Consider the following 15,687-nt stretch of genomic DNA (forward strand, 5'->3'; position numbering starts at 1 on the left):
AAAAAAAAAAAAAATCCCACACCTGTTGGGATAGCATTGAGAGAAGATCTTGCCTGGCTAAATACCACCCATTCTTTTGTTAGTCAGACAGCATCTGATGTAAATATGAAAGACAATCATTAACTATTATTTTATCAAATAATTGGGTTTCAGCATTAGAAACTACTAGTTGGACATTTTATCAGGTTAAATGGATTTTGGTGAGTTATAACTAGAAGTGAAGAAAGCTATGTGCCATTTGTATTGAAATATGAAAAAAAAATACATCCTGGTATTTTCCATTTATCATTTTAATAAAGTCCTGTAAGAAAGTTCTCTATATTCTCTTAGTTTAATGTTTTAAAATTTATTAAAATTTTATCATAAAGAACTTGTAAATAAAAAAAAAATTATAGAGATCAAGGAAAGTCTATGCATTCTAACAGCATGGCTTGTGAGTTAACTGGCGGCAGCATGAATAGACATGAATAGACACAGAAGCACCATGTGTGCATGTGCATGTGCGTGTGCGTGTGAGTGTGCGTGTTACCTAGATGGCGGAGTTAGGGACATGGAGGCTCAGTCAGTCACTGGAATTAAGTGACAGACATTATTTTCTTACGTTCCTCCAGGGCTCAGGAGGGACAAAGCAGGACAAGCTATTTGGCTGGCTCCACAGGAAAGATGAAAGATGCCAAGTCATTTACATCCTTTACAGCCATGGCTTCAACACCGTTGTATATATGACTCCACCTTCCTGCTACCTCTTGCACTCTGCTGCTGTTCCTGAGTAATAGCACACGGGGATACATTTTTCCAGGTTGCAAAGCCATTATCACTTTACTTGGAACTTATCTGTGCCTTCCTAGCCTCACACTGACTCACTGGCTTGAGTGTGTGTGCACGTGTGATGTCAAGAAAGAGGTGATTTCCATCACGGTGATACTTTGAAGCACTTGGTGAGTACTTCCACCTTTCAAAGCTGAAGGTTCACAAAGGCATTCCTCCCAAGAACTGCACACTCCCAGAATAACCACAGGGCAAGATGACTGCACAGGCCATTACCATTTACCTTTATAACAGACCTCAAATATCACCCTCTTCAAGTGGTTTTCATTCCTAATTGGAGCAACCCTTGACACATCAACTTTTCTCTGAAAACAAAAAGCAGACCCCTTCACATTTCTGGTCTATAAAAAAATCCCTGTGAAGCTGGCAACAAATTCAATAGTTTTTCTTTGACCTGTTCTGTTATATATATTTAGCATATGTCCTTCCATTGATGTGTTTACTATACTGTTATTTTACTGCTTGTGTCTAGAATTGCAACATGTTTAAGGGAAGACTTTGAGGTCATCAAGGATTACCCTCCTTTGCACATAACTGAGCACTTACAAGCTTTTAAATAAAAATAATGGGGTATTAGAGAAGAAAATCACCATGCTGGTAAAAAAAGGGAGAGAGAGCAATAATTTTCATAACCTTTCACAGACGGAAAAGCATTTTAAATAATATGTCATTTTACTTGCTTTCCATATTAGACGATCTCTGTTCACTCACTAAGGCAGAAAGTAAAGGTATACTTGTTTTTATTAAATAAAATCTCAAGCTGCCATGTTTTATTTCATGTGTCATGTGCTACACTGCTCTTAGCCAAAGAAGAAACAACTGCAATTGAGACAAACCAAAGCCCAGAGAGCCAGCAAAACAAAATAGTGATATCTGACAAGATTATCTTGTGTCTGCAGCATACAAGTCATTTGCTCAAAATATTGGCATGAGCACTACAATGATTTTGAGGGTTCTTTTCACACTATCAAGAAAAGGTGAGCTTGCTGTAGCCTATAGCTTTAGGGTAAGCTTTGACTGCGAGCCATCTCACAGATTTGCTGTTAACCTGGAGACACTGCAGCAGCTGCACATCTGTGCCCCAAGGTGTTCCACATAGACAGTTGGCCACTCTTCCTGGCTTTTCTGCTCTAAAATCCCCTTTCAGAGAGGTCTTTCCTCAGGACCACATCTAGAGTGACACCCTGTGTGTCACTAGTTATCCTGTTCCACATCTGATTTTCCTCCTGGAGATTACTGCTAACTGGCAGCACCCAACACTATCCTTTCCTTAATTATAGCACCCATTGCAAAGGGGGTGGGGTTGGGTCTTGTTCCTGCCCCTCACTTCCACCAAGTTTCAGGGGAGCACAACAACAGAATAAAAACTAGGCAGCTGGGCAAAAATTGGATTTTCCTTTCAGCAAACTTTAGGATAAGTAGAAAGCTTTGGTTCCAAGGTATTTGACAGCTTGTGATTAATATGCCAAAACTACAACTGTGCATATGTAAACAGCAAAGCATAAAGAAACGATTCCTCAGCTTCCTACAGTGTTGTTTTACTTGGAAATATTCACTACCTTATTATTTATAAAACCATCTGTGTTTACTCGATATTCAAGGACAATAAACATTTCAATTGTTTAGTCTTCCATTTCATTAAACTTAAAAATCAAATTAGCCAGATATAATTTAATAAGAAAATATGTAATAATATATTACATATGTATGTAAATTACATATTATACATTATAATTTAATTATAAAGTAAAATAATACATGGGGAATTTCTGTTACATACTTTAAAAAGTTATTATAATAAATACCTAGATTTCAAGTTTGGACTTGAAGCTTTATATTCACAATGTCACTAACGTTATGAAGAAACTATTTTTTCAAAAATTCAGGAAATGGAGTATCTATTCAAGCAGTGACTGTTTCTTTTCACATTCACTCTATGATACAGTATTTTCAGAAATAAATTATAAATTGTATAGAAAGAGTCACATGATCACCTAGATGAAGATTAGCCTGAAAAGAAACCTCACAGGATATCCTCTGCCCTCAAGAAAACAGGCATCAAGGGCCAGTGTCAAATGCCAAATAATCATACCTTCCTAACTACTTCAAACTATAGTTGAAACTAAAAGATAACTGCTAGCTCGGTTTTCTTTATGAAACTCTGTGGCTTTCAATATTTGTGAGAACTATAAGTTAATTTAGGCAATGGTGTGTAATTTTACTTTGGCTTGATATCTGAACACAGACCACGAATCTAAGATGGCACTGGGGATCTGGATGTCTAATAGCTCTATGTCAGTGAGCATCTGTGTTCTCCCAAGCATCTGAGTTTCCTCTGCTGTGTCCTCCAGTGACAGACAGATGCTCCTCGGGCATGGAGCACATGCTCCAGGGGTCAATGTAGGGCTGTATTCATGGGAAATTGTGTGCATATTACTTAGTAGTACAGCTCCATAATCAACATTCTATCAGATACTATAATAGTATGAACAATATAATGATTATAATGAAAGTATTACAAGCATTATTATATTAGTAATGCTAGTAAGGTCGATAGTTCAACTCATAGTGGCTTCTGCAATAGGGAATGAATGGTCAATCAGCTATAGCAGAGGGCATTCAGGTCACCAAAATGTCCCATGTAATTAACACCATATAGTTACTAATTCATAATAAGTGCTATATCGGGAGCTGAAGTTCAAAAGATTTTAGGTACCATTTAAGTTAAACATATCCTCTCATGTATCAGCCAGATAGAAGACAAAAGTCCAGAGGGAACCTTCTTCAAAGTAGTACAATCAATAAATGCTAGGGTAAGACGTGGAACCCAACATGGTTTTATTTTACTGCTAACTTCAGAATTTCATAATTACACAAGAAAAACAGTATATATATACTCTGAAAAAATGGGTATGACAATATCAAATGACAAAGAGAGCATGATGTTATTTCCACAAATGACCTAAAAAAAAGATGCTAAAATAAGTCTCAATTTTAAAAAAGGTCCAAAAATTAAATTTAGATGATGATATTCTGAGTATGTATTTCTGCTGTTAGGATTATTTTATTTTATATATTTTATTTTCTTTTATATACCTTACATAATTTCCACAGATATAGTTGTGGGAAGGGAAAGAAAAACATAACAATACAAATCTAACACTTACAGCTATGGCTAATTTGTAAGATGCCAATTCAAAACTAAATTTGCTTATAAAAATGCTTGTTAAAATATTTTCTCCAGGCAGTGGTGGTACAGGTGGCACATGTCTTTAATCCCAGCACTTGGGAGGCAGAGGCAGGCGAATTTCTGAGTTCGAGGCCAGCCTGGTCTACAGAGTGAGTTCCAGGACAGCCAGGGCTACACAGAGGAACCCTGTCTCAAAAAAAGGTTTGTTTTTGTTTTTTGTTTTCCTGTTAAAAACTAGAAAGTATTGAGGAGAAATTAGAAAGTATTGAGGAGAAATTAAAAAGTGGAGAGAAAATATCACCTGATCTTATTGGCTCTTACAAAGTTAAATATTACAAACTTACCAGTGAATGCATTTTATTATGAATATACCGTTTATGTCAGTTTACAAAAGGACCAAATACAAACAAACAAAACCACAAGCCCTTCTCTAGTCATAGCTGAATGAATTAAAGAAGCACAGGGTTGGGGGAACTGAACTAGGACCACCTCACTAATGTGTTTCCTGAAAGCTGAAATGGAGAGGTCACAGAGCTGAGATGTCTTACCGTATCATACACGTTAGCATTACTCGCAATGACTACACTACCGCGTTCGCTCACACCTACTGCGACTCTATGACTATGACGGAGAGCCCGTAACTACTCAACTGCTGCATCTTCCAACAGACTTTCAGCTCGGCCTCTCTATTCTTCCCTCACGGATCTCAAACTGCACTTGTTTAATTTCAGTCACTGTGGTATCTACTTGTGCCCATCTTCAGTGACTCATTCTGTCCCAACTATGAAGCACACTTTGCTGATGCAGTTTGTAATGGCTTTCCATAAAGAACAAAAAACAAAAACCAAAAAAAACACCCTTTTTAATGAGTAGTACACCTGTGGTGTAGTGCTCTCTTGTGACTTCACACATGTTAAAAGATTATTTTCTAGAGTATATTAGATTCCTGGAAGGTGAGATTTAGCTTCTCCTTTCCTTTCCTTTCTTCTTTCATAAATCTAACAGGACCAGGGGAGGCTTTCAGTCATGCATGAGGTGCCCCCAATTCCTGGCTTTCCGTGCACTGATCTCAACTGAGTGCAGATCTACTGGCATTCTCAAGAGGCCAGCTAGGAGTCTGAGCTGGCAAGGGGAGGCTTAACTGGATAGGAAAAACCTCATGAGGACACACGCACAGATTGTGGGTGCTGAAGAGATGTAAGGAGCAGGGAATTTGGGGGAACTTTATTGAAGTAGTGTGATAAAGTCAAGAAGTCTGGAGACAGCTTGCTGTGCAGCTCTGCCCTCTGCTTCGATGGAGGACACAGTAAGCTTTCTTGCCCTATTGTTCTGTTAATCATCTACTCAGGAGTTTAGTAAGTCTGTAGGTGCTACACCCAGAACCAGGAAGTCTTAACATCTGATCCTTGAATTCGTAACCCTGATTCCACTGCTTCTGTCTTTACTGATTCCCTTCTATTTACCCTGCAGGTTCTGTACTAGGAACCTCAAAACCATTCTTTCCCAGTGTATGCATGGACACACAGTCTCCAAATCCAAGAAAACTCACTTTATGCTAGGGAGGAGGGCAGTGACTGGAGGGGGAGGAGAAAGCCGAGGAGGAACATCATATTCTTCCGTGGCAAGGTGTCCATTGGAAAAGACCTGAAAGTAAAGCAAACGCATTAGTTCCTGGACTCTAACTCCTGGCAGAGCCTGAAACCACAGCAGCTCTTCGAATTTCACACAGCTCATATGGCTTTAGTTTATTTAGAATAGTGTAATATCATACAATCTATTCAGGAGTCAGCAAGATCAGTGATGACTTACGATATCACAGCTTATATGAAAAGATGTTACTTTATGATTTCTAAACACAACAGAGAGGCAAGGCAATAATATATATACATCAGATAGATGTCTTTTATCTGATGAATATATGCATCCAGCTACATCAACAAATGGCATCATTTCCCACAAACGATCAGATTACATTGCACCAATAGGGGTTGGCTAGAGTGAGAAACATTCCCATTTTACATCCCCACAAACAGACATCTCCTTAGGGCTATCAGGACCATCTTCAATTTCAGAGGCAACAGAGTGTGGCCCCATGCAGGCCTGTGTCATGTTCAGGCCAAGTTTCAGAGGTTTTTTTAGAAAAAGAGCCAGTAGTTCTGGTTTTCCATGTGTTCGGAAATCCCAAATCTACTTTTGGTTTGTACAGAGCTCAGAGCCAATGTTTCATCAGTGGGGATCAGGAACTTCATTTGGACTTACAGGCGCAGGAAGCACTTGGACAACTGCTCATTGCCTCTCTTACAATCTTGAACAGGAGCAACTTAAATGGTGGGAGAAACAGAAGGGTAACTTTGCAAAGGCATACAAGACTACAAACCTATGAAGATTTGTCAGTAACCATTAGGTATTCTTCTCATATATTTCTTTCATAAGCGCTTATTAATTCATCTTTAGAAAAGAGACTGATACTAGGGATAGATGGCTTGGCTACTGATCCACTTAATTTCACTGTTATAGATATTAAGCAGTGGCAAAAATCTTAAATGGAAACCTGCAAAGACCCTGGGTATCCTACCTAGCACCATATTGCAAGATCACCTCTGAGATATACAGATGCTGATGCTCTCATCTACTGTAAAAAACATCCAATTTTATAGCATCAAAATTTCACTCTAGTTGAACCAGCACCATTTGTTGAAAAGGCTATCTTTTTTCCATTGGATGTTTTCAGCCTCTTTGTCGAGGATCAAGTGGCCATAGGTGTGTGGGTTCATTTCTGGATCTTCAATCCTGTTCCATTGATCCTCCTGCCTGTCACTGTACCAATACCATGCAGTTTTTAACACTATTGCTCTGTAGTATTGCTTGAGGTCAGGGATACTGATTCCCCCAGATTTTCTTTTGTTGCTGAGAATAGTTTTAGCTATCCTGGGTTTTTTGTTGTTCCAGATGAATTTGATAATTGCTCTTTCTAACTCTGTGAAGAATTGAGTTGGGATTTTGATGGGTATTGCATTGAATCTGTATAGTGCTTTAGGCAAAATGGCCATTTTAACTATATTGATTCTACCGATCCAGGAGCATGGGAGGTTTTCCCATTTTTTGAGGTCTTCTTCCATTTCCTTCTTCAGAGTCTTGAAGTTCTTGTCATACAGATCTTTCACATGTTTGGTAAGAGTCACCCCAAGATACTTTATACTGTTTGTGGCTATTGTGAAGGGGGTCATTTCCCTAATTTCTTTCTCAGCCTGCTTATCCTTTGAGTATAGGAAGGCCACTGATTTGCTTGAGTTGAACTTCGGATGGCGGAGAAACATCTTAAAAAATGCTCAACTTCATTAGTCATTAGGGAAATGCAAATCAAAACAACCCTAAGATTTCATCTTACACCAGTCAGAATGGCTAAGATTAAAAATTCAGGAGACAGCAGGTGTTGGAGAGGGTGTGGAGAAAGAGGAACACTCCTCCACTGCTGGTGGGGTTGCAAATTGGTACAACCACTCTGGAAATCAGTCTGGCGGTTCCTCCGAAAACTGGGTACCTTACTTCCAGAAGATCCTGCTATACCACTCCTGGGCATATACCCAGAAGACTCCCCACCATGTAATAAGGATACATGTTCTACTATGTTCATAGCAGCCCTATTTGTAATTGCCAGATGCTGGAAAGAATCCAGGTATCCCTCAACAGAAGAGTGGATGCAAAAAATGTGGTATATCTACACAATGGAGTACTATTCAGCCATTAGAAACAATGAATTCATGAAATTCTTAGGCAAATGGATGGAGCTAGAGAATATCATACTAAGTGAGATAACCCAGACTCAAAAGGTGAATCATGGTATGCACTCACTAATAAGTGGATATTAACCTAGAAAACTGGAATACCCAAAACATAATCCACACATCAAATGAGGTACAAGAAGAAAGGAGGAGTGGCCCCTGGTTCTGGAAAGACTCAGTGAAACAGTATTCAGCAAAACCAGAACGGGGAAGTGGGAAGGGGTGGGTGGGAGGACAGGGGAAGAGAAGGGGGTTTACGGGACTTTCGGGGAGTGGGGGGGCTAGAAAAGGGGAAATCATTTGAAATGTAAATAAATTATATCGAATAAAAAAAAATAGCAAAAAAAAAAAAATTTCACTCTAAAAAAGAGTGCCTATGTTAGTTCTGATTTTCTTTCCCCAGGCTCCCCTCATTAGATTCAACACATTACAGTTATATCCTGATAAAACACATCTTTAAATGAAATGATTTTATCGTGGGCTTTTGACTGAGGACCATGTAACAGAATATGACAAAAATTTGTTGAACTTTGCTAGAGAAGAGAAATTTCCTAAGAGATATGTATCATTATGAAGTTCAATGAAATCCTTTAACATAAAAACATGTCTTCTATCTGATGAATACATGCATCCAGCTACAAATGCCAATTATAATGTTGAGCACCTGAAAGTATTCGTCACCAAAATTCTTTGAATTGATTGCGCATACATGGTGCTAAGATTTTTTGCAATAAAATCTAATGATTACGCTCATTTTTTTCAGTAATAATATCTATCATGTTAGTACTTGGTAAGAGCTTGGGACAAAAGGATGATGTAGAAATAATAGTTCATGGTATCAAATTTAGTTTAACAAGAAGCCAACTATAATTCCATAATCAAAACACTATGAGTACACTTGAACAGGAATGCCAATATACCCAAATATCTACTGATATGGATATAAAGGCATGATTACAATGTGATAAAGGAGAGCTATACATTGATAAGACAATTCACACAATATCTCTGTGTGATACTAAATATCTCCCATTTTTATTAGATTTTGATTTTTTTATTCAATATATTCTTTATTTACATTTCAAGTGATTTCCCCTTTCCTTGATCCCACCTCCCTGAAAGTCCTATGAGTTCCTTCTCCCTGTTCCCCAATCCACCCCTTCCTGTTTCCCTGTCCTGGTATTCCCCTACACTGCTGCACTGAGCCTTTCCAGGACCAGGGCCCTCTCCTTCCTTCTTCTTGGGCATCATTTGATACATGAATTGTTTCTTGGGTATTCTGAGCTTCTGGGTTAATATCTACTTATCACTGAGTGCATCCCATGTGTGTTCTTTTGTGATTGGGTCACCTCACTCAGGATGACATTCTTCAGTTCCACCCAGTTGCCTAAGAATTTCATGGATTCACTGTTTATAAGAGCTGAGTAGTATTCCATTGTACAAATATACCACATTTTCTGTATCCATTCCTCCATTGAGGGACATCTGGGTTCTTTCCAGCTTCTGGCTATTATAAATATGGCTGCTATGAACATAGTGGAGCATGTATCCTTATTACATGCTGGGGAATCCTCTGGGTATATGCCCAGGAGTGGTATACACCTCTGGTAGTATCATGCCCAGTTTTCTGAGGAACCGCCAGACTGATTTCCAGAGTGCTCTGGTGCAGAAGATGGCTCACCTGCTACTCAGCTCATATTCCCAGAACCCACATCATAGCTAGGACAGCTGTCTGCATCTGGAATCTCAGCACTGTGTTGGCAGATTACATGAGCTCAGTGGGCAGTCCTAGCCTAGCAAATCTGTGAGTTCTGGGTCCTAAAAAAGCATTTGATAGAAGTGCTACATGGCTCAGAGGTTAAGAGTACTTTCTGGTCTTGTAGAGAACACAAATTTGATACCCAGCACTCACGTGATGGCTCACAATTGTCTTGAACTCCAGTTCCAGGGGATCAGGCAAGTACATGGTACACAGACATATTTTCAGGCAAAACACACATGAAACTATCAATCACTCAATCACTCAGTCACTCAATCACTCAAAACTTCAGGTGAGTAAAAGACAAAGAAAGACAGATATGGCCATGGGCCTCCATATGCACGTGCATACAATATGATTATACAAGAGAACACTCATATACGTATACAACAGGGCCTCCATATGCACGTGCATACAACATGACTATACAAGAGAACACTCATATACGTATACAACAGGGCCTCCATATGCATGTGCATACAATATGACTATACAAGAGAACACTCATATACGTATACAACAGGGCCTCCATATGCATGTGCATACAATATGACTATACAAGAGAACACATATACGTATACAACAGGTACACACACAGTAAATTAAAGAAAAAAGTGATATCATCGAACACACAACTGAGTTTTTAATTGGAAAAAGAATAAAATCTATTACTCAGGTCATTCATTCTCTGGTAGGGCAATAACTTAAGGGGATTAAGCAACTCCTTCCTAACTTCATCAAACTAATTAGTGTGTTTCAAAACGTGAATAGCATTTAAACCAATGGCTTCATGAATTGTTATTGATGGACAGTAGCTTAAAGATTTCTCCTGTCTCTGAAAAGTTAGGTCTTTTTTGTTTTGTTTTGCTTTTTCTAATGAACAATTTATTTGATACCTGCAAGTGTAGTTCTCTTTTGTAGAGAATCAATGCTATATTGTTTCTTTTTCAGACTAGACGTTTATTTATCACTCATTTTTATAGTAAATTCCCTTACATGCATCATGTGCAGTAGGGCTTCCATGAACGTTGAGAGACAACAGGACAGGTGACCTGAGTAGTGGAGCCACTAACTAGGAAAATTTCATTGCTATAACTGGAAGATACCTTGTGTGTGTGTGTGTGTGTGTGTGTGTGTGTCTGTGTGTGTGTGTGTGTGTCTGTGTGTGTGTGTGTGTATTTCAAATACATAATCATTTGCTTGGTATTTGATAATCTCGTAATCGATTATAAACTGTGTCCTGAGAGTTAAGCATGTTCTTAATACCATACACGAAATTCTGTATAGTTCTTCCTAATTAGGAGACCGGAATTACACAGGCATGCAAACAGCCAAAGGATTACAAGTGCTGAGACTCATTTCCGTGAATCTGATGTGATTGTTTCTGAAAAGCAGTTGGTGGAGGTTAAAATCTAACATATAATTCTGCATTCCACGTTCAACCCCACCCATTTCATCAGACCAGAAATTGGCTATCACTAAACAAGAGAGTGCGGTATTCCACAATCACCTAGCTGAAAATTCATATTAGATGTTCCTTAGGAATCTGAAGGATCTGTTTGTGAATGGTGGAAACAACAAGGTGCCGGATGTTCAGACAGACTGCATCACTGAAGAAGTTCCCACTCAGTCTCCTCCATGGCTACCCATCAGAATTCTACCAGAAAGCTTAGGGATTTACATTTTTTAAATCTGCATCACTGGTCACGTTAGTCTGGTGCTATCTGTAATTTGAAAGCTCTTTCCCACATAAAGAACTGAGAAAACTTCATATCAGAAGTAGTTTCAAGCTGTATTACCCAGTTTGGGGACACATGCCTTTATCCTTATATGCATTACACTTCCTTCCATTGGTTTCATATCAATATCCCTGCTTCCCATCACTATAAAATCCCTTCCTGTTATTCCCATGGAGGTCAGGTGTGTGTATGTGTGTGTGTGTGTGTGTGTTTACCCCGTTGTCTGACATCTATGTTAGCCCAGCTTGTAGAACCAGCTTGTCGAACACTTTATTCCTTTTCTGCCTTCCCTTTCAGGATTTCAACTTCTTTTCCAGGGAACTACGTATTTTCTGGGTGTTTCTCATTCATCAGAGAGGGTCTTGTTGGCCTTGGACTGTCCTGTACTTAGACTGTTTCATTCATAATATTCTGCATCCTGCAGTGTCATGGACATCCAGCTACTCTCACAGCTGAGTGAGGATGACGACATGTGCCCCATTCTTGAAGGGTCAGCCATGTGGAAGTCCTCCAATCTGGGCTGTGTAATTTATTGTAAGCCTGGCTATCTTAGATTGATTTTTTTGTGTGCCTCTAGGCATCATATAGTCTTAACACATGTGTTTGGACTCCTTTCCTGTAACTTAGACTATATTATCTAAGATCAGAGTGATACTTTATGAAAAATTCTGTACAATGAGAAGGGATTTTGCCTATCTGCTTGCTTTTATTTGATATGTATAAATACTCACCTTGATACATATCTATATCTATACACACATATCATGTGAGTGCCTAGATTTTATTTATTATCAAATGACAAATGCAAATGTCTTTCCTATCTTTGATTATAAGTGCTCCACAAATTAAAGAGTATGTCTTCGTGTGTTCTTCTGTATGACACTGCAAATGAGACCCGTGTACACAAAGGCTCTCTTTTTGAAAGCGAGCTCTTGCAAATATTGGAACTTACAGATAAGTCTAATGTCATATGTATGAACATGTGCTCCTCACCCAAAGTGCCAGAGTCATAATCACAAGAAGAGGATCATACGACACCCTTATCGAGCGATTCCTTCAAAAGATTATTCTGCATAAGGTCATCTGTAATGGCCTTGCTAGGCAGATGACAAGTTAAGGACAGTGTTTAACACTAAGAACCAGCTGGGTCCTCACACTCTCAAAAAGACAGATGGGAATAGTGTTACTGCCCAGAAGCAATAACTTCAAGTTTGTATTATATTTTTAAATACTTATTGTAAAGAGTTGGTTCAAACAGCAGTTTTGCTGCAGCAGGAAATAATCTTCATGGATATAAGCACAGCCACGCTAATACATACAATGGAGCGTAGACATTAACGAGTCCCCCTCAGAAGAAGAATTCAATCATGAGACAAAAAGAAAAATTAGGGGAAACTTTTATTTATTTTTATTTCTTGGTGAAACTCAAGGGGTAAGTGGAAGGAGGCAGGAAAGGAGGGAAGCAGAGAAGGAGAGATAAGGAGAGGAGAGAGAGAAAGGGGGAGGGAGGAAAGGAGGGAAGGAGGGAGGGAAGGAGGGAAAGACGGAGGGAGGGAGAAAGGGAGAGAGAGACAGAGACACAGAGAGAGACAGAGAGAGAAAGAGAGAGGGAGGGAGAGAGAGAATGTGAACCCAAGCCCAGGGAATCTCCAAGAGGTTGACTAGAAATAGGATTAAACTCCACCTCTCAGTGAGAGGTGACTTTCGTAGTCAATAGCCAATAACTGAGCCCTCTACTAATATATGAGAACTAGTGCTGATATTGCAGAATATAAAACCGCACCCATAGGAAATTCTCATCCCACTTTTCAAATTATAACATCATAAAAAGTTAACGGTCTTGTTCTGGAAGGCCAGCATTGTATTTACACAGACTTACAGTAAGATAACATCTGAAAGAACCCCGGACGAGGGTGTCTTCACAGAACTCTCTGGCCGTGGTGTCAACTAAGCTATGTATTTCTCAGGTCATTTAGAAATATCTCATAACCTGCACCCTGAGGATCAATGTCTGCTCACTAGAGAGCTTGTTTCGAGGCTCTTCCCCAGGCAAGCATCACCATGCACAGGTGAGTGAACGGAGCAGAGACTAAAGGAGAATCACAAACAAAACCAAATCCCAGAAATCCGCTCCAACTGGGAGTCCAGGCTGCGGAAAAGTCCTCTGAGGATAGGCTCTATCCTCTAGAAGACATTACCAAACGGCTTTTTCTTTGTGCTTTCTACTTACATGCACACTGTATTAAATAACCTTGAAGAATAAATAACAACAGTGCTACAGCAGCTCACTGCCACTCATGGTTTGCAACTGAAGGTCTTGGCTCTAGCATGCTGTCCCTGAGAGCTGGCTCTTCCAACCACAGAACAGACCACTGTAGGAATGATGTCAGGAAGCAAAGTTTTCACCATCACAGTGACTGTATACAAACATGCACTCACATACAGACACACACACAGACACACACACAGACACACACACAGACACACACACACACACACACGCGTGCGCGCGCGAGTACAGGGCACTGCAAAGTTTCTTTGTATCTTGCCCCCCCTCCCCCCGATTGTGAAATAATGTCTCACACTGCCCCTTGGGCCAACAAATCCCTGTTGGGATTATGTCCTGTGTGTCAATATGCTGTTTCCTAAATGTCAGATGAACACAATTAAATTCAATCTATAGTTTTGAAGGACTAGCTTACACATCTTATCACAACCAACAAAGCTGGGTCTAACTGCATGAGCTTTAATGAGCTAAAGAGGTGAAATGATTTCAGAACAGAGCGAGATGACAGCTAAGAACTGATCTCAAAGCTAAGAACACCATGGGATAAAGCACCAGAAACGATTTCAGGATGGCTTCTGGGGAGGCGACTCAGGGTTCTAGTCTCAGTGACTGCTGTGCTGCCCTTGAGTTGCCTGCACACTTAGATTTTTTTTTTTCTAAATGTAGGTGACAGAGGGTTAGTGTTTAAATGAGGACTTAGAAGAAGTGGGTCATGTTTTATAAGGTGAGAGGTTCGACTTTCTGGGCTGGATCAAGTGTAGTGTGTCCTCCTACAGAAGACCTCATCCCAAGACTGTCTTATATGTGTAGGGACTCATCACTCCCAATCTTGACTGAGCAAGAAGACCTAGTCACTTTAACAACCCCGAGCTACTTGTGGGACAGGCTCTCAGCAGAATGAGGAAGCAGACAGACCTCTGTCCAGCTGTCCTGTATCTGCATCTCGTTATTATACATGGACAGTCTTTTCCTCCTTTCCCTCATGTTCAACATTAAATGAGCTTCTCACTGTCCAGAACTTGGTGTTAGGCACTGTGTCATCCAGGTAAAAACAACCGACTTAAACCCTGTCACACTGGGCACAATGCCTCCAGTCAGAAGCTCAGCCAGCTGCTTCTCCGGCTTCTGCATTGCACGTTTTCTTACCTTGGCTCCTTCTGAAGGCAAATCGTGGCGTCTGTGTTTCCTCATCAGAACCTGGTCAGAGCCCATTCTACTGTGCCTTCCATTTAAGTTGGAGTTTGCTGTGACTCCAGGCTTTGGAGAGCCGTCCCCTAGGATGCGACATCCCATCACCTGATTAGTCCCGAAGGCATCCCGAGGGCACCAGGCTTCAAGAGGCATTGGCTGGTCCTTGGAAGGCACACTCTCTCCATGGTGGAAGTGTCTGCTCAGTCTGTTGTCAGGTGGGATTGGGGGAGGCCTCTCTGGCGGAGGGGGAGGATCTCTCATGGGAGGAGGGGGAGCTGGGAGTGGTTTGTCTTGTTTTCTAACCATGCATGGAGAAGACTAAAGAGAGAGGAGACAAAACACAAAACCAAGAAAGCACAACTTTTTGGTACCACACACTGAAAAGACCTTCAGACTCAGATTATTCAATTTTCATTTTAGCCACAATGTGGTATTATTAAATTTCTAATAAGCTTCCACATGACTTCTTGTAAGTTTCTTTTATTACTAATGAAAATTTTGAAAATTAATGAAAAACTCATATCAATGTACCACACTAAGAATTTAGAACAAATGATGATATACATGTAAGAGTTCTAGAAATCTACAGGAAAGAAGCAGAAAGTTAAAATTATATGCTTTGGCTGCCATTATATTAGCATGACAATAATCAATCAATTTCTAAATTCGTGTGATTCCAGAGACACAGAGAAAGATTCTGTAACACAGTTTTTCTTGCTTCTTCACCTTTGAAAAGAGAAATTATTTGAAATACTTAAAGTTTTAAGAATCTTTTCTGTTTTCCTCTTTGCAGTCTAATGGCAGCCAAACGGGCCATTTGCTCTGGCAGATGTAGCCGTATCACTAGGACAGTGAGGATCCAAAGGGCAGCACAGTTGCTGACAAACTCAGCTGCCTTTCTGGGGTTTTAG

General features: G+C 39.9%; 1 protein-coding gene across 2 annotated transcripts in view; it reads right to left on the reverse strand.

The window, feature by feature from the left end:
- Cblb (Cbl proto-oncogene B) overlaps positions 1–15,687 on the reverse strand; it is a 95,628-nt gene that overhangs the window by 25,919 nt on the left and 54,022 nt on the right. For both annotated transcript variants that reach the window (XM_052158829.1, XM_052158828.1), the window contains exons 9-10: positions 14,732–15,094; positions 5,568–5,662 (exon numbers count right to left, since the gene is read on the reverse strand). In XM_052158829.1, the coding sequence (XP_052014789.1) occupies positions 5,568–5,662; positions 14,732–15,094 (458 nt within the window). The remainder of the gene's footprint in view (positions 1–5,567; positions 5,663–14,731; positions 15,095–15,687) is intronic.

This window comes from Apodemus sylvaticus, chromosome 15, assembly GCF_947179515.1.
Source record: "Apodemus sylvaticus chromosome 15, mApoSyl1.1, whole genome shotgun sequence".
Lineage (NCBI taxonomy): Eukaryota > Metazoa > Chordata > Mammalia > Rodentia > Muridae > Apodemus > Apodemus sylvaticus.